The sequence below is a fragment of the Panthera tigris genome, chromosome A2 (genome assembly GCF_018350195.1).
Source record: "Panthera tigris isolate Pti1 chromosome A2, P.tigris_Pti1_mat1.1, whole genome shotgun sequence".
Classification (NCBI taxonomy): Eukaryota; Metazoa; Chordata; class Mammalia; order Carnivora; family Felidae; genus Panthera; species Panthera tigris.
Window position 1 is genome coordinate 121,882,259 of NC_056661.1, and position 20,391 is coordinate 121,902,649.

The 20,391-nt window shown below is 38.9% G+C and overlaps 1 protein-coding gene across 8 annotated transcripts in view; it reads right to left on the reverse strand.

The window, feature by feature from the left end:
• PDE1C (phosphodiesterase 1C) overlaps positions 1-20,391 on the reverse strand; it is a 292,772-nt gene that overhangs the window by 89,095 nt on the left and 183,286 nt on the right. For all 8 annotated transcript variants that reach the window (XM_007090530.3, XM_042969425.1, XM_042969431.1 and 5 more), the window contains 5 exons: positions 20,237-20,350; positions 18,183-18,365; positions 17,128-17,194; positions 11,432-11,548; positions 9,120-9,260 (listed from right to left, as the gene is read on the reverse strand). In XM_007090530.3, coding sequence (XP_007090592.1) covers positions 9,120-9,260; positions 11,432-11,548; positions 17,128-17,194; positions 18,183-18,365; positions 20,237-20,350 — 622 coding nt within the window. The remainder of the gene's footprint in view (positions 1-9,119; positions 9,261-11,431; positions 11,549-17,127; positions 17,195-18,182; positions 18,366-20,236; positions 20,351-20,391) is intronic.

Below are 20,391 nucleotides of genomic sequence, written 5' to 3' on the forward strand. Positions count from 1 at the left end.
AGCTAGCCATGTGAAGACCCACATACTAGGTCTCCAGAATTCCCACTGAATCTCTGTCACATTTCCTTTGGGTCATTGTTCCTGTGTTTACTCAGTTTTACATAAAATTATATAGGTATAATTTTATATTACACATGCTCTTGCTATTTTCCATACATATATTTTTTTCATTTTGGCAATGTCTTTCTTTTCTTCACCAACACCCTGTCCCCACTCGACGGCCTTCACTGTCTCTACCCATCTCATCCCCCAGTGTATCTCTTTCTCCAAACTCATGCAAAGTTAACATTTTATTTTAATTAAGTTTGTTTATTTATTTTGAGAGAGAAAGAGAGCATGTGAGCAGCATAGGAGCAGAGAGAGAGGGAGAGAGAGAATTCCAAGCAGGCTCCATGCTGTCAGTGCAAAGCCCAACATGGGGTTTTGATCCTAATCATGACCTGAGCCAATACCAAGAGTTGCATACTTAACCAACTGAGCCAGCCAGGTGCCCCCAAAGTTAACATTTTAAAATAAGATCATGAGGCTATCTTGGAGCCTGTCAAGCCCTGCTTGGAACAGAGCTTCTAAAATGACAAGTATGTCTGGAACACTGTAGTCCAAGGCTATTCCTATTGGCTATAAGCAGGGTTCCTGGAAGCACACAGCTCTTCTTAAAACAGAAAATATTTACACTAGAGGTGAAACTGAATTCTCTCTAGGCAGGAGAGTGTCCATGTGTACAAAGAAAAGGTGACCCCTGGTGGCACACCCAACAAAACCAGATTTTCTGAGGAAAGGTAATTCATGCTCATGGAAACAGTGGCATGATTCATGCCAAATTCCAAAGCAACCTTCCTGGTAGGGCCACTGGACACAAACCCATGTGATGTTTTACCCCTCAAGGATTTAAACTCATGGGAAAACAAATAAATATAAGTGTAGGGTTTTTTTCCTATTGTTAAATAAATAAATCAATAAGTCAATCAATAAAAAGATTATGACTGGGAGACAGTACACCATCTAAACAAATCTGAATCACAGAGCATCAGCCCAGACAGCAGGCTTCTAAATAACTACATAATTATGGTTCTATTACAAATATCAGTGTAACTTCTCCCCTTTGCCCAAATACACTAACAAGATCTTTTCTTACTTCTAATAAACCAAAACCAGCAAATGATTTAAATAAGCAAACAACAACAAAAAAAATAAGACCATACCCTTTAAAAGTCATTTTAACACCTTTGCTTTTCAAAATACCCTGTGGATGCTTAGAAATCAGTTCTGTTTCTTGAGGCTAAGAAGGACAGATGGTATCTGGCACAAAAGGAAGGAAGGAAGGAAGGATACAGGAAGAAAGGAACAGAGGAAGGGAGGGAAAAGAGAAAAAAAGGAAAAGAGAAAGGGAAGGGGAGGGAAGGAAAGAGAGAAGAGAGAAGAGAAGAGAAAAAAAAGAAAAGAAAGGAAAAGAAAAGAAAAAAAGAAAAGAAAAGAAAAAAGAGTGAGAAACAGCTTCACAGATGGACCTTGAAGATTGGACAGAACAAGAAATGGAAGAGGGCATTTTCAGAAGAATGAAGAAATGAGCCAGTCCCAGCATCAAAAGCTGATTCATCATGAGTAAGGAAATGATTCCCTTTAGAGGAGTGGGAGTTCGGGCTACTTAGAGTCCTGGCACTAGAAGCCACAGTGAGGAACACAAACCAGATTCAACAGGCAATGAAGTTTACATGCAAGAGGGTAACGCGGTCAGCACACCAGTGAGGGGGAGAAATAAGAACAGTACTTCTGCATGGCAAAGTCCTTACAGGATGCAGAGATAGTATGAAGGTAGAATTCATTGCTAACTCATAGCAGTCAACTGACTGCAAGTGGGCAGAAGAGGTTGTAGTCAAGGATAAGAGTGAATTAAAGATGGTCCTAATATTACTAGCCTAAGTGACAAAAAAACAAAATAATGGGTGGTATTAGATAACATCATTAATAGAGACAAAGAAGGTGGAAGAAGTTATTTTGAGGGAAATTAGGCTTCATATTTTTTTAAGTTCACTTATTTATTTTGAGAGACAGAAGAGAGTACGAGCACACAAGTGGGGAAGGGGTAGAGAGAGACGGAGAGAGAATTCCAAGCAGGCTCCATGGTGTCAGTGCAGAGCCCAATGCAGGGCTCGATCCAACGAACCATGAGATCATAACCTGAGCCAAAATCAAGAGTCAGATGCTTGGCTGACTGAGCCACCCAGGAGCCCCTGGCCTCCATATTTTAATATGGTCCAGATCTTCTTGCCTTTTCCAAGTTAATTAGTGTGAACCCAGAAGTTTTTATGACAACCCAAAAGTAAGAAATTTAAGTCCCACATGAATTGTATTCCAGATTTATCAAACTGTGACAAGGGACAAACCACAGATCCTATCAGTATCTCCCTATCTATAAAATATGAGTGTCACAACTAATTCAATAACAGGGATGCCGTGACAACTGGTAGCAGTGGACTTCGAATTCTGTAGTGCGTGACTCAGGAAGCAAGCGCCGTATGTGTGGGCATGCGGGCAGGTGGAGGGCAGTGGACACCTCAAGGAAAAAGACATGGGCAAAACTGCTAGAGGGGACATTATTAGCAAGTTATGGCTTTGATATGGGAATGACAGTTTCTCTGTAATGTTTCCACCCCTATATTAGTTTTCTATTGCTACCTTAAATTACCACAAACTTAAGGCTCAAAGAACACCTCCCAGTTATTGGTCAACAGTTCTTCTGTAGGTCAGAAGCAGCATAGTGTGGCTGGATTTTCCAGTGAGAATCTCAAATGGCTGAAATCAAGGTGTTGGCAGGGTTGTGCACTTTTCTGGAAGCTCTGTGGAAAACTCTGTTTCCAGGTACATTCAGGGCATTGGCAGAATTCGTTTCCTTCTTGTGCTTTCCACTTGGCCCCTTCCATCTTCAAGCTAGCAACGGCTTGTGGAGTCCTCACACTTTCTCTGCCACCTCTTGACTTTCAAGGACCCACATGTACATTGGGCCCTCCTGGAGAATCTGGGCTCATCTCCCTACTTCATGGAACCCTGATGGAACCTTCACTGTATTCGTGTTTTGGCATCCAAGGTACCATTAGTGTTGCAGCAGAGGGCAAATCATGGGGGCAAAAATTCTGTTGACCACAAAGACTAATAAAATTATTTAGCACTCTTTAACCATTTATATGTGCTTAGTGTTTCCTTTATATGATGACAAAATATATGATCAAAAGTACAAGATATACAGCTTCTCCCCTCTAAAAAAAAAAATAAGCAAAAGGAAAATTAATGGCACTTGCCTGACAAAAGCAATGAAAGGGGCCAAGGGATGGCTTTGCAGTTTGGAAACTTTTCTTAAATCAAACCTAAATCAAACTTTGGAGCTCGGAGTCTAATTCATATTTATTCAATCAACAACTCTTCAGTCTACTTCTGTTCAAGGATTTTTCTCTTAAAAGTAGGCAAAATAATTCTGAAAGGATTCAAGCATCTCCTCAGAATCTAAGTTAAGCAATAATGAGTAATATAAACAGATTACAGTGAGTAATACTGTTGATGTTGAAGCCCAGACATCACTTTATCAATAGGATGTTTTGATTCCCTACGTGTCTTACAGTTTATAAAACTGAAATGATTTAAAGCGTTTTCCCCCTCTTGGTTTGTAATGAAAGGTTAGAGTAACAATATGCTCTCCATTCATCAGAATGCTCCCCACTGTTTTTGTAGGCTTGCAATGAAAGAAATTTGTTTTGAGCTGCATTTCCAAGAGAGTGTGGGCGGGAAGTAGTTTCTATATTTAAGAATGATTCTGAATATGGCCTGAATTGATAATGAAAATTCAATGGCAAACGAGCTCATTTAAGAACAGTATGCAGCACATCATGATCATTGGCTGCTAGAATATAACATTCATGTTAATGATAACTTGCATTAGCATAAATACTTGGAGTTTTTCTCGAGGGCTAAAAAAGCTACGTATGATTCACCTTTATATCTCCATTGTACACCGTACGCAGAAAGTACCGATTAAATACATGTTGAATAGATGCGTCCAAAGTACGTTTTTACATCCATTTTGATCCTCACCACAATACTTTCAGGGATCACATGAGGACACTGAGGTGTAAGAATATCAGGGGCTTATTTTTTTATGTTTCTATTTTGGCCACAGGTATTATAGAAGTATAGCTAAATACATAAATGCATGGTGTTAGAAGTCAATCCTGGGACCAAATCATGGCTCTGCTACTCTATTTGTTTGCTTGGGCTGCCATAACAAAATGGCCACTGACTAGGCAGCTTAAACAAGAGAAATGTATTTTTTCAGTTCTAGAGGCTAGAAGTCCAAGATCAAGGCATTGGCAGGGTTGGTTTGAGGTGAGAGCCCTCTTCTCAGGTTGCAGATGGCCACTTTTGTGTTGTGGCCTCACATGGCCTTTCCTATGTGCACATGCATATCTACAATCTTAATCTCCTCTTTGTATAAGGGCAACAGTCATATTGGCCCACCTATGTGACCTAAGTTATGTCTTTAAAGATCTTATCTCCAAATATAGTCACATTCTGAAGCACTGGAGATTAGGACTTTCAACAATATAAACTGGGGAGTGGAGGGTGGGGGGAGACCAAAGTCTGCCTATGACAGAGACTTTATAACAGGGCAATCGTAACTCTGTGAATGGGTTTCCTCCTACTTTCTACTGAATTTGTGTCTTTTCTTGTTGATTCCTTTCTATAACCTGGATCTTAATCCTTGCTTCTCTATATTTTCCTTACATCATTATGATGATTCTTTTTACCCTACAGGTTTTAATTTTAATATACTCAGCTTAATCAATATTTTTATATAACTTTTGTGTTTAAGAAAGAATTTCCTTTTTCAAGTACATTTCATAGTTTCTTCTAATGTGATCGGATTTTTATTTTTGTATTCACATCTTTAATTCATTTGTCCGATATTTGGCAAATGATTTAAAGTAGAACAATAACATTCTTTTCCCCCCCAAATGAACAACAGTCCTCAAAACACTTGTTGAACTGAATCATTTTCCCTGTAATGTTGTCATCTATACACACATCCTTACCTTCTCACCTGCAATCTTTCTTCATTATCCTCTACTCAGTGTTCCATCCTCACCAAAGCACTGAGACCACTCAAGCCAAGGACACAAATGACTTCCATGTGCCAAAGGCAGTGGTTACTTGCCTATCCTCATCCTACTGGACATTTTGGTATGTGTCACACAGTTCACTATTCTCTTTTGAAGCACTTTCCTTCCTTGGCTTCCATGACACTGTACTCTCTTGGTTTTTATTCCATGTCACTGACCACTCCTTTTTAGTTACCATTAGTGGCTCTAATTCTTTACCTTCATTTTAAACTCTAGACTCCTCCAGGACTCACTGTAGAGCCCCTTCTACTTCTCTATTCACACCCCCTCCTTAGATAATCTCATCTAATTCCATGTCTTTTGCATAACATTGATATGCTGTAGATTTCCTAACCTACATGAGAATCCCTGACCTCTTTCCAGAGGTCTAGACTCCATTCATTCTCTTCCCGCTGGACATTTCCACACTAATGTCTAATAAGGATCTGAAACTCAACATATCTAAATCAAAACTATTGACTCCCCCTCTCCCAAAGCCTGTTTTGCCACCAGGCTCTCTCATCAACCGCATTTATCAAACCAAAGGTGTAAGATGTACTCTTTTAAATTTCTAAATTCTACTTACCACCCAGTCCTTTTAACTCTACCTCAAAGACAGATGTTTTTGTCTCTGTATCCCAGGATTGTCCTTCCGTGTTCAAACTACCATTATCTCTCTGGTAGACGTCTACAGTACCTCTTCCACCAGGCTGCCTCAAAATCTATCCTCCACAGTAACACTTTTCTAATCTTTATCAGAGCACATCACTCCCCGGTCTGAAATCCTTTAGAGGCCTCACTCTGCACCTAGAAACTATACTTAAACTCGTTACTCAGGCCTATAAAGCCAAACTTGGTTTGATTCCTACCTTCTCCAAACTTGTCTTGTACCACTGTTCCCCTCATGTACTTTTATATTCTGCTCCTTGAATGCTGCAAAGCTGTTCTCTCATGACGGGATATGTGCTAGTTCCACCTTAACTCTACCGGCATACTCTTCTTCAGTCCTTGGCATGGCTCAAGCCAAAACTCATGACCATCTCAGATTAAATATTACCTCCAGAGAGAGGCCTTTCCTAACTGTCTAATGAAATTCCCAGTTTTGTCTGTGTGGGTGCCCTATTTTAATTCTTTACAGAACACTATGATATATTCTTTGTTTATTTTTTCATTGGTCTTCTATTTATAACCTCCCACTAGAACAGAAGTTCTGTAAGAGCAGCAATGTATCCTCATCCTGTAAAAATGTACCTAGTACATAATAAGTGCTCAATAAATAAATTTGGGTTTTGTTTTGAAACTTTACTCAATTTCATTCATCTATTTGTCTATTTTTACACAAATACCATCCTGTCTTTATTTTATTTTGTTTTATTTTATTTTATTTTATTTTACTTTATTTTATTTATTTTATTTTTGAGAGAGAGAGAGAGGAGGAGAGGGGCAGAGAGAGAGAGAGAGAGAGAGAGAGAGAGAGAATCTCAAACAGGCTCCATGGTGTCAGCATGGAGCTCCATCTCACAAACAGTGAGATCATGACCTGAGCCAAAATCAAGAGTTGGACACTTAACTCAGTCACCCAGGTGCCCTGACCACCCTGTCTTTATTTTTATTACTATACTTTACTTTTACTATACTTTACTTTACTAAAGTACTGTACTTTACTTTATTATATTACTTTACTTTTATTACTATAGTTTCAGCATCTATTTTAATACCTAGTAGAATAAGAACTACTGCATCACATACATTTTTTTCAAAACTGTTTTTTCCACAGTTGTGAAATATCTATTTTACATATATTTCATACTCAGTTTATCATGTTTCATTACTTTTCATTGGTATTGCTTTGAATTTATAGATTAGTTTGAGGAAAACTGACATCTATATAACACTGAAGATTTACGTTAAAAAATATAATGTATTTTTTTTTTTATTTAAATGTTGTTTCTCTGCCCTTTAGTTTTACAGTTTCCTTTTTATCACTTTTAAAGTTATTCATTAGCAATTTATTGATTTTTTAAAAAAAATTCTCAGGAATGTGTGTTTTTCTATTACACTTGTTAATTTCCAGTCAAGAGGATAGCTACTTTATCTAGATCTTATTGAGGACTTTCATTTGATGTAATAATTTTTGGTTGATTTTCTCGATTTTTTACATGAGATGGTAAAATTATTTTCACACGATACTTCTTCAACTTTTTTAGATACGATACTGCATTGGCTGAGACCTCCAGAAAAATGCTCAATGGCAACATTAATGCGGGCATCCCTGTTTTGTTCCATGCCTTCATGGAACCACCATTAACTAAGCCTGATCTATGTTTCTGGCAAAAATCTTTTATCACATTAAACAGGTCCCCTTTATGCATGGGTGGCTCGGTCAGTTAAGTACACAACTTCAGCTCAGGTCATGATCTCGCAGTCAGGTCCATGGGTTCGAGCCCCACATTGGGCTCTGTGCTGACAGCTCAGAGCCTGCTTCGGACTCTGTGTCTCCCTCTCTCTCTGCTCCTCCCCAACTCGTACTCTGTCTTTCTCAAAAAATAAATAAACGTGGGGCAACTGGGTGGCTCAGTTGGTTGAGCGTCCGACTATGGCTCAGGTCATGATCTCATGGTTTGTGGGTCTGAGCCCTGCATCAGGCTCTGTACTGATGGCTCAGAGCCTGGAGCCTGCTTTGGATTCTATGTCTCACTCTCTCTCTGCCCCTCTCCCATTCATGCTCTGTCTCTCAAAAATAAATAAACATTTTTTTAAATTTCAATAAATAAATAAATAAATAAATAAATATTAAAGTTTTTTTTTAAAAATCTGTTTTACAACAAAAAAGAACTGAACATTGATACGAGGTTTTTGGGGGCAGTCCAGCAAAGTTTTACTAACAACAATTCCTAACTGTTGAGCTTCCTTTATGACGCAGATAGAGCACTTCATCTTTTTCATAGTTTATTCCTAACCATCACAGTATTTCTACAAGATGGAATATTTTTTCACCATTTTAAGAATGAGGAAATCTTGACTCAGAGATTTATGCAATTTATCATAGGTCACAAAAATCTAATAAGTAATTACTCAAGGATTTATGTCCCACTATATCTTGCTTCAAAGCCCACACTCTTCCCACTGTGTTCCATTTTTAATTCAGTGAGACATTAGACCAAGTCTTTCAACATGCCCCAGAGGAAAAAATAACAAATGTGTTGAGTTTATGGGCTAATTAATAACCATAGCTGAAGAATGTCTACCTTGATGTCAACTCTGAAGAAGATTTCAAAGGAAAAAGTCACAAGAGAACCAACATAGAGAACTAGCTGTTTGTCACTAATAGCTATATCTTGTCAAATTAACGGCTCCCATCAAAGCAAAATGGGAAAAGGCATAGATAAGCAAGTTAAACAGGTCAGTTCATACAATGGATTATAGAACAGAGATTCAAAAACATCTAAAGAGTTGAAATGTTGGGCCAAAACGAGCAAGAAAAGTTTCACATGGTTAGAAGTAACATTGACCCTTAGGCCAAACAAATCAAACACACACAAATAGGATGAGAATAACCATAGTCCTTGTGAAAAAGGTCTAGTGGTTTAAACCAAAAGCTAACCGTGTGTTATGTGGGTGCCAGGCACATTGGTACAATTCCAGTATACATGGATAGCACTGTCACCAGCCATAGCAAGAGGTTAATAGTACTACTCTCCATATCTGGAAATACAGATTTCGTTCTAGAAATTGTATTTAATTTGGCCATAGCCTACTAAAGATGCAAGTCACTATCTCATATTCATTTCATCAAGTCCAGGATGGAGAAAATATCAGAGGCAATGAAGAACCCCAAGACCTTCAGTGACTGGTTAGGCAATTTTGGGGGAGCAGGAAGTCCACGCACCAGTGCACTTCTTGTGCCTCCAATAAAAAAAAAATCATCGTCACATTTTTTCGTGTCATCTAAGAATTCCTGTCCGTACTTACCGCTACTCCTGTCTTATAAAGGAGGTAATGCACAGTCTGTGTAACGTCAGCAGCATGCATTAAATTGTGGTAAGGATTTTTATGCTTGCTGTATCCTACTTCCAGGGCCTCCACAAATGAGACAAGAGCAGAAATGGGGATCTGAAAGAGAGCAGGAAGGTGGATTAGCTAGTGATTTGGTAGCCTGAAGTGAGGCAGCAGAAATCTAAGGCACTCTAGCTGCCTCTTTCTGGAGGCATAACATACCACGTGAAGAAACGTGAACTTTTCAAAATTAGTAAAAATCACTGAACAAATTATCAGCTGATTTGAAAAATCTCCCGGGAAGTCCCTGGTTTAAGAACAGTCTGCCCTGCAAATTGCTTTTTGTGCTCAGTTTCTAGCTCCAGGGGGAACGAAACAGGATTATCTCAAAGACATTTAGGGCAGAAAGGTAGGTGTTCATTTATATCTCAAGCAAAGGGTCAAGTCTTTTATTTCTTGAGAAATAAATGAATACAAGCTGTGTAGCATATATCATTTATTTGGGGGGGGGGAACATAAAGTACATAGAGATCTCAAGTTGTAAAATCATTGCAAAATAAACTTACGCTGCCACCTCCTGAAAACTGTGCCCTTTAGAAGGAGTGATTGTATGCCCTGGACACATGGAAAAAACACAACAAAATATGTTCTATTACTTGGCAATTTATTATTGTTGCATTGCAATTTGGATTAATATTTTCAATTAGCCTAATTCTTTTTCTGTCTCAAATATGTATAATATACATACGTGCTTTTTGTGTGTGTGGCAGAAAATAAAGACTAGTGCAAAATACTTCTACAAAAAAAAGGGGCCCCTGAAAACATTCACTGTATTTATTTTCTGGATAAATTCCTTGGTTTAGAGTAAATTATCAAATATAACACTGGGGAAAAAAGAGAGAGTGTGTATTCCAGTATTCCAGGAGACTAACCATCACGTTAGAAAGGAAAAAAAAAAAAAGGAAAATGCTTTACTATTACGCTTTGTGAGCATCCATTACATGTTCTTCCTTGGGCACATCCTTCAATATTTACCATTTGTGGGTTTTTAAAAATGTAAACGTTGCCTCTCATATGTCAGAGACTAAGTCATTATCATTTTTAAGATGAAGATTCAATAAACCTAGGTTCTTTGCACTGTTCATGAGAGATCCATGAGTCACTGAAGTGTTAGGTTACAAGATGTGCATATGTGCACAAGAACTGAGTATCCACCAGGTTTTCAAGCAGATTTTTGATACAAAAGTAATTGAGGACCACTGCATTTATGGCTATGTAAGAAATACACCTCCACCTGTGTTAGGAAAGTGATAAAGAACTGCGCTGTCTAGAGAAATCAAGGCATTATATTAAAAAAACAAAAAACAAAAACCCTACGATTTCCAGAGGTTCATCCATATGATGAGAGAAGTGCAAGGAACATGGTACAATAAAGGTCACTGGACAAATGCACAGATTTCCTGAGGAACCTGGCCCCACCTCTAGAGTCTGTGGTATTAGAAAGCAGAGGGGTTTGAACACTGAAAACAATTCATGCTCTTTACTTAAAGTTGAAGAATTAATTTGAAGCATGAATGGCTGGGAAATACCGATGATCTGTCACAGATGATAAGTGAGAGCATTTGTCTGAATCTGAGCCAAGTGGTGGGGAAAGAAGTTTGCAGAGACAGCAGATGCACACTCTGTCTCCATTACTGTCTCCATGCCAGGAGTGCTTGACAATACATGAAATCAGGCTGAAATGAGACCCGCAGGCCGAGTTGTAGGGGAGTTCTGCTAGTCCACACTTCCGGTTGTACTTCTAGGAAGACTATGATCAAACTGTGTGGCTCCAGCCTCTTGCCTGCCATGAGCCCCACTGGACAAGGGCTTAAGGAAAAGTTCCCACTGCAGAATTCAGGGAAGCGGCTGTCTGGATGATGCTTCCCAAGTCACCCACAGCAGTTTTCAGTCCATATTAAAAGGATTCTCTTGGTCTTAGCCCAAAAGTCATGCAAGGGTGGACAATGCATGCATATTTTAAAAGTAGGCAGTGGGGCTCCCGAGCGGCCCCTCAGTTGGTTGGGCGTCCGACTTCAGCTCAGGTCATGATCTCACAGCCTGTGAGTTCGAGCCCCACGTCGGGCTCTGTGCTGACACCTCAGAGCCTGGAGCCTGCTTCAGAGTCTGTGTCTCCCTCTCTCTCTGCCCTTCCCCTGCTCAAGCTCTGTCTCTCTCTCTCTCAAGAATAAATAAACATTAAAAAAAATTAAAATAAATTAAATAAATAAATAAAAGTAGGCACTGACCTTGAAACGGCTGATCAGATCATAGCGTGTGAGTAATTCATAGAAAATGAATTTCAGTGCATGATCCCCGCTGGCCTCATTGAGGGAAAAGACATCAAAGGACCACTTGTCCACATCCTGTATGGCAGGGCAGGGAGAAAGAATGCCTTAGTCCATAGCCACTTGCACAGCTACCAGTCTCCCCACTTGGGAGTTACCCCATAACCCTCACCCAGGATTTTCACAGCCCAAAACTCTAACACCCTTTCCACCCTCAAACTTTTTCCAATTTGGCACACATAAGTAGCATGTACTGATAAAATAATTTTAAGTAGTCTTACTATTTGTAACAACAGCTCTAATTTATGGAGTGCCTACCACATGCTAGGCATTGTGATGTGTGATAAATACATGATTTGTCCTGAAAACAACCCTAAGTGGTAGGCAGTATTGGTCACATCTTACAGATGAGAAAACTGAGAAATGCATTTCCCTCAGACGCACCACAAATGAAGTGTTATAGACACAAGTGGGGGCGAGGACACAAACACAGTCAACAGATGCTTCAGCTCAAACTCTTTCCATTAAGCCTGTCCACTGCACCGCTGAACTTCCCATTTTTATTCACTTCACAACAACCTAGGGTGCTTCCCTCCTCCAAACTTCTCCCCAGTCCCTTACTATTACCTATGGACTTCCTTAGTCCACAGTTGAAAACACTAACCCACTTAAAATCTTCAGAAAAATGCCTGATACAGAATACAAGTAATATGTCACTTCAGTTCAAACCGCTGAGCTAAAACCGTGGAGAAAGATTTCATTTCACAAAACAGAAAAATGCTACCACTTTTGGAGTCACTGATCTGAGAACCTAGCCCTCAAATCTGTAAGTCACTTTACTAAAAAAAGTAAAACTAAGACCTAAGCTGAAGGCGCTCCTCGCACACCATTCTTGAAGTTCAAAGGCTTATGTGTCTATAAAGATATAGACTCCAAGATATATGTAAACTTGTCTGATGTGTCTTTGACTTATAGTCAGCCACTTGTGGATGTAGTAAACAAAAGTGTGTTTAAGCAATAGTTAAAGCAACAGTTATTTGGTTTCTTGTGTCAAGAGTTTCACTTTCAGGGGTGCCTGGGTGGCTCAGTTAGTTAAGCTTCCAACCTTGGCTCAGGTCATGATCTCGTGGTGGTACAGATCTCTGGTGGTACAGAGCCTGCTTGGGATTCTCTCTCCTTCCCTTTTTCTCTCTGCCCCTTCCCCACTTGTGCATTCTCTCTCTCTCTCTCTCTCTCTCTCTCTCTCTCTCTCTCTCTCATAAATAAATAAATAAATAAATAAACTTAAAAGGGGGGGGGGGTTAACTTTCAGTAAAGACAGTGTCCTGCCATAAGCATGCCAATAAGGACCCATGTGAGACCATGCTGAGTCAAGGTAAAGTGTCAGATGCTTCCCTGGAAGAGACTCTGGTGGTCTGGAACTGTTAGCCTAAGTGGCTCTCACCTCAGCCCTCAGTGCATTCCAACATCAGCCAGCTATTCCAATCCTGTCCCGTCTCAAACATCCCAACCACCAAAGATCATCCTAAGGCCACTAGAGTCTCTCTCTTGGATGCCAGGGCACAGGAAAACTAAATCATATATAGGGAAAACAAAACTTTTCCAAAAGGGTTTCAGTGGATTGTTTCAACTGACACTTACTGGTAACCTCACCTCAGCCTTCTATAATTTATCCTCCATTATAACAACTAAAGAAATAGCTCTAAGTATTGAGCATATTTTCTGTGCCAGGCTCAGTGAGAGAAGTGTTAATGTACATTTGCTAGCCCTCACAACTCTAGAAATAGGTGTTACTTTCCCCACTTTTGCAGATGGCAACCTCTGAAAGACGAGAGGAATTGGCTAATGCCATTTGGTGGCAGATCCAGGTAACAGTCCCAATGATATCACTGCCAACAGATGGCATTGTAAACTCAGTGAATATATGCTGTGACTGAGGTCTCATGCCCCAAATGCCCAACAGGGCCCAGGCCATAGACAGTGGGGCCATTTAAGATAACCCAAGACCTAAAGCTTCACCTTAGCTACCATAATTGCCATTGTCATGCCATCCATCGTCTGACCATTAGTCCTAAGGAAAAGTCCACAGACAACTCAGTAGGTGGGAAAACATTTTGTGATTTTTTAATCCTATTCTCTCAAATGAATAGAAAAGAGGAAGGCTGTCACTGAAAATTAAGAAATCATCACAGTAAGAAGTCATTATTTATTCTGAATATTAGGAGTTAGAGAAACAGGAGGAAGAGTGTGAATAGTGAGATGGATGTTCTCTCCTGCCACTCATTTTTATTTATTTTTTTAAATAAAGAATACGTTTATTATTTTTTTAATATGAAATTTATTGTCAAATTGGTTTCCATACAACACCCAGTGCGCCTCCCAACAGGTGACCTCCTCAACGCCCATCACCCACTTTCCCCTCCCTCACACTCCTCATCAACCCTCAGTTTATTCTCAGTTTTTAAGAGTCTCTTATGGCTTGCCTCCCTCCCCCTCCTTTTTTTCCCCCTTCCCCTCCCCCATGGTCTTCTGTTAAGTTTCTCAGGATCCACATAAGAGTGAAAACATATGGTATCTGTCTTTCTCTGTATGACTTATTTCACTTACATAACACTCTCCAGTTCCATCCACATTGCTACAAAAGGCCATATTTCATTCTTTCTCATTGCCTAGTAGTATTCCATTGTATATATAAACCACAACTTCTTTATCCATTTGTCAGTTGATGGAGATTTAGGCTCTTTCCATAATTTGGCTATTGTTGAAAGTACTGCTATAAACATTGGGGTACAAGTGCCCCTATGCATCAGCACTCCTGTATCCCTTGGGTAAATTCCTAGCAGTGCTATTGCTGGGTCATAGGGTAGATCTATTTTTAATTTTTTGAGGAACCTCCACACTGTTTTCCAGAGTCTGCCACTCATTTTTAAAAGGGCCGTAGTTGTGATTCTCCAAATTTAATGTTCTTCAGAACCACCCAAGGTGCTCAGGAAAAAATGCTGATTCTTGGGTGAGGGATTTGCAGAATCCTGCCACAGGACGTGGAGTCTCCATTTTTAACAAGCACCTACTTTAACTGTCTTAAGCCATTCTTCCTGTCTTACCAAACTTGGCCCAAGGCCCATTCCCGAAGAAAAATTTCATGAACTTCCTATCAGTCTAACATAGCCTGAAACTCCTCATTTCCTCCCACTTTAAACCTGGAGTCTGCCCAGGGTGTCTCTTTCTAAGTTACACAACAGCTGCCTTCTAAACAATAACAACACTTCTATAATTTCAATAACCCCACCTCAAAAGATTAGAGAGAAAACTCCCCAAATGAGAAGCTAGCATATATTGGATAGAAAAAATTAAAAGAACAAAAATTTCAAATTTAGAGATTGGTGGTGGTTAATTATTCTCTTATTTAAGTGTGATTTTATGCCATGTTCTTACATTAATCACAAAGGTTAACATGACAGTGGCATGATGGTTATTTTACTGAATTGTATTTTATAAGTCTTTCAGGAAATTTTCTATAATAGAAGGAAACAATAGTGGTTCCATATAAACTGCTGGCAATGAAGTAGAAATAACCTTTCCTAACAGGCACCACCTAAAACAAAACAAAAAAAAAAAAAAAGGAAAGAAAAAAAAAAAAGAATATCTGTGTGATCTTGCCAACTCACCTTCAATCCACTGCAGATAAAACCAAAGTCTTGTGGGGGTGGGGGGTGGGGTAGAAATATTACATTGTAAAAAGATCTTGAACTTCCCCAGTAAACAGCAGACAGGATCAAGACAAAGGGAAGCTTTAGCCTTATGCACATTATCAGCAATACTTGTGGAGAAGGGTAGTAATTTGGAGAGTTAGTACTTATTCTTGGGCTGTATCATCTAGGTTCCTTTCCCCTCAGAAAGACAACATGTGCTCATCTGAGAATTACTTTTCCCTAAGCTAAAAAATAACAATTCATGGATATCCCAGGTTGCTCCACATTTTCTTCAGTTATTTTGCATAGAAAAGATGCTCCAATTTAGAAGAAATATTTTCATAAATTTCTTAGCACAGGTATAACCACCTGTGTTGATGTTCACAATAAAAGAAGAAATTATAAGATAAAGGCTTCTTTTAATGTCCCTAAGCTTTCATTGAATGTTTCAGGTTCAGTTAAGAAAATCAATGCAGCTTCATAATGGGTGTTATGAAACATCAGATCTCGTGAAGCGATTTCACTGATTAAATGAGAAATGTCGCTACGAATTTCACCAATGTATTGGGCACTGGTGGGGGGATTGAAAAGGAGTGACAGGAAACGTGTCTTCTTGCTGTAACCTTCTTGAGTATCTTTCCTGTTCTTAGGATGAGCTAAGAGACAGAAAATGGAGAACTGAGAATCTGAATATAGGGTCTCACAAATTCAATTAGTGAATGTTCTTGCAGCAAGAGAAAGAGACTATGAAATATATAATCAAAATGGCCCCAAAAGGCTCACTCTTGACATTGAATTAAGCACTCCCATCCCTGATTCCATAAATAGGTAATTTAAGTTATCTTCCAAAAATATCATCAGGTAATACATGTTTCAGGTTTCAGAGAAAGACAACAATACATTTAACAATAGTAATGATGCTAGGATGTCCCTGAGCAAATGGATGATTCCATGTACAGACATCATGCAATCTCAAGGAGCCAAGTGATCTGGCCCTTAGCACAGACCCACCCTCAAATCCAGAAGCCAGATCCGCTTTAGTACAGCCAGGATAACCTCAAACCAGTGGACCTGAACGGATGCATATCTAGAGGAATACATCCGCTTTGAGGCTTTTAGAGATATTCTATACAATTCCAAGAGCTTGCCTGACAAAATAATTCTCCAGGACTTAGCACACTTAGACTCAAATGTCTATGTAACTTCTCATGGAACTTTTGGGCTCAGTGGGAGTCTTGGGTAAACAGTAGGATACATGGGTTCTGGGGGCATACATTCATGCAGTAAAACGTTACTGAGAGCTTACAATGTGATTGGAACTCTGGTATCAAACTTTAGCTCTGGCTGTAATTAACTGTATCTTTTTAAAAATCTCACTAAGTCTCAGTTTTTTCATCTACAAAATGGGCTTAGAGTAGATAATCAGACAATGATACCACTTTGATCAGCAAAGATCCTTCTGATGGTGATGTAGAAAAATATGAAACCCACACTGTGTGATTTAAAAAATTATCAGGGTGCCTGGGTGGCTCAGTTGGTTAAATATCTGACTCTTGATTTCAGTTCAGGTCATGATTTCACGGTCATGATCTCGCCACCATGAGATTGAGCCCCGTGTCAGGCTCTTGCTGAGCATGGAGCCTACTTGGGATTCTCTCTCTCTTCTCTCCCCTTCTCTCTCTGGCCCTTCCCTACTCATTCTCTCTCTCCCCCTGTCTCTCTCTCTCTCTCAAAATAAATAAATAAGCATTTATAAATAAACAAACAAACAACAGAAAGAAAGAAAAAAATTAGCAAGACAAAGGCAAAAAGATTGTGATACTGTAAGAACAGATAAGTGAAAAATAAGAAGTCAAGAATGACTGGGAAACCTGCACGTGAAAGCCTCTCATTTTCTAACAACAAATGTAACTATACTTTTTATAGGATACCGTGTACACTGTAAGATCTTTTCATTGGTATTACCTTTAATGCTTCAATAACAGCTGGTGGGTAGCTCAGTCCAACCATGTTTGATGTCCGTCTGTACATTCTGGCAAAGTCAGAGGGGAGAAATGCAATGTCATATCTTACAAACAGGAATTAGCAGGACACACACTTATACTAAGTGCTGACAAATAATGAGAAGTCATGTCGTTGGGTGAACCAAGAAACGTAATGGTGTTTTACAACCTTTTTCATAGTCATTCAAGTCGCCTAAGAAAGAGTTAAATTCAAGAGAAATTAAAGCAATCCCAAATATGTGAACCATTGGAAAGAAACAAAAAAAAATTAATCTCTGTGCCCCAAATTGGAAAGTCAATTATTAAAATGGGTCACTTCTTCTGCCAGAAGTGAATTATAGTACAGCATAGACAGTATGCAAAGTAGCACTTTAACCTGAATGAGGAACTCCTATGGGCAACCCATTTGGAAGAGCTTGTTCTTTAGAACTGTCAGAAACAAAAAGAAAAATGTCCCAGGTGAACTCTGAACTGAATGTGGCATTTCTAAAACCTGTAACTGTGTAATGAGGGTCATAGGAAGAATAAATTGATTTGTGCAGTAAGGATTATAGGAAGAAGAAATCAATTACTGCAATCTATTTCTGGGGAAGGGGGCAATTTAACTTAAAGAGCAAAATGGCCAACAAAATTGGAAAGTGTCATGGGGAACTCAAAGCCTTTCAACAAACTGGTCCCTGTGGGTCAACAACCTCAAGGCATCTTTGCCCTGTTCCAAATGCAGGCACTATCCACATATGTCAAAGGATGATGGATTAGATGATGGCCTTTTTTAAAACTCAAACCAGATCTTTTCTAGTTAACAGAAAGCATTCTGAGCAAAGGCAAACGCTTGTCCTAATGATGCTACAGAGATTAAATAGATATGTTTTGGCAATCCCTCATTCAAGACTATCTGTTTCCACCAGAATTTTCTGGTTTATAAAGACACCAAAATTAAATCAAAGAAAAGCTTTCAGTTGTTGGAAACTGGTGTTCCTTTTGCTGCTTTGGTCATTGAATGACAGCTATCTTTACCTCTCCACAAATATCCCGGCCTGCACTGCATGGACAATGCTCTTGAACCGTGGTTTCTCCTCGCTCCTTCTGAGCATCATCCCCATCTGCCTCGTGAAGGTGGAGGCCAGCCAGTCTCGGACCTCAGAAGGCACTGCATCTGACTGAATGTCACTGAGTTCATCCTCTGTATCCAGGAGTCGCCTGAACGGAGGAAATACAACCAGGACACTGAGATTAAATCTGAAGTTAGAGCTCTCTGTTCAAAACAGCTGCTCCTTCTTTCTACCCCACCTGCATACATAGGTACAACGAAACCAGATAAAAATGGCCACAAAAAATACAGCATGTTTTTAGTAAGGCTTGTAAAACCTCACCATTTATGTTTCAGGATGGTGCTGTCTACCAGACTGGACAAAGAAACACAGAACTCAGAGGAAGTCAAATATACTCCATCTCAGGCTGTAGGTCTCAGACCCACTGCACTAAGGAGCACCCAGTATCTGTATTCCTAGGTTTGTGGAATTTGAATGGGATATAAATCCTCCACTTAAACATGCAATCACAGGGAGGTTTATTTTAGAGATGGACCATGTGGCATTATTTTGGGTTTAAAAAAAGAATATTTAAAGACTTTGCTATAGACAATAATACTGTATCACAAACTCCGAAGTTGCTAAGAGACTAGATCTTAATTGTTCCCACCACAAAAAAATAATGATGATTATGTGACCTGATAGAGGTGTTAGCTAACACTATGGCGGTAATATTATAATATATAACACATAATAAATCAACCCACTGTACAACTGAAAGTTACCCAATGTTATACATCAATTACAAATAAATTTTTAATAAAAATAAGTTTAAAATAAAATAAAATAAGTATTTTTTTAAAAATTTAATTTAAAAGAGAAAAAGAACTACTTTGTAAAATATTATCCAAATCACATCAACCCAGTCCTCTGAAATAATAAACATCTGAAATGATGTCAACTGATATGCTTTCTAGTTTGATAGCACATTATAGAAATTTAAATTCTAAATTCAAGAAAAATTTCCAAAATAATTCAGTTCTTTATTTGAGCTCAGTTACGTAAGTCAGATGTGCTTACCTGACTTTTCAAACTTGTTCATAGGTCAGACCACCAGAAGAGAACATAAATAGTAATGAGTTATAATAAAATTATATTTTATATTTATATTAAGCCCTGCTAAAAATAAGCAGTATAAACAGGTGTTCATAAAAAGGGTTTTTTAAAAAAGGTTCTTTTTCCCCCCTTTAGACACATCATTTGGGGGGCAGGGGAGAAAATGAAACATTTGGGGAAAAACTAAAATATCAAATTTCCTTAAATTAGGAACTAAGGATGTCACCAAACACTAAGCCACATACATAATTCTTAGATCAGGGGGAAATCCTTTCAGATTGGAATCTGGCACAGGAAAGTAAGACTGACAGAGGAGCCTGTCTGAATTAGGAAAAAGAAGATAACATTTTCATATTTACCATGTCAACGTTTTTCAAAAGAAAAGCCGTTTTGCTATTTTCAAATGCATTTGGTGACTGGAAGTGCTTTCATACTTTTGGGTAATTCAAGTGGGATGAGTCTATTAAGAAAATCAGTAACATGTAAGATTGAAGGAGGAATTCTCGGTGCTTAAGGGGATAAATGCTTCACTACCACTTCAGGAGTTTCCGCTTAGAGACAGATGTGAATTAAAACACGAACATAATTTTTAGGCTGAGGCTGACAATGTGCAATAATTACAGTGGAACTCTACACTTGATAAGAAATCTTACCATATTTTTAAAAATCATTTCTTCTCCTCTTACATTATCTCACTTCATTGTCATAAAGGTCATGTGAGAGAAGTTCAAGTAGCTTCTTTTCTAGATGAGGAGGTACAGAGGATGTGTGAGGGTGAAAATCTACCTGATTCCTTTGTGGAAACTAAAGTGCCATGACCAGTCATTTGACTGCTACCCCATACAGGCCATGGGGGACATTTCAGAAAACCACATGACAGAAAACTTCCCATCAGTGCACTAACTTCTGTCATTTCTAGCTTACCTGGTTTCATCAATGTACACGGATTCAAGTACTGTGGCTGCATATTCCAAATTCTTCTTAAGATCTACCACTGAAGCCTCTCCTCTTTCTAATTGTTTGACCAAAGACCGTAGCCTAGGGGGAAAAAAAGACATGACTAAACTAGAATAGAGGAA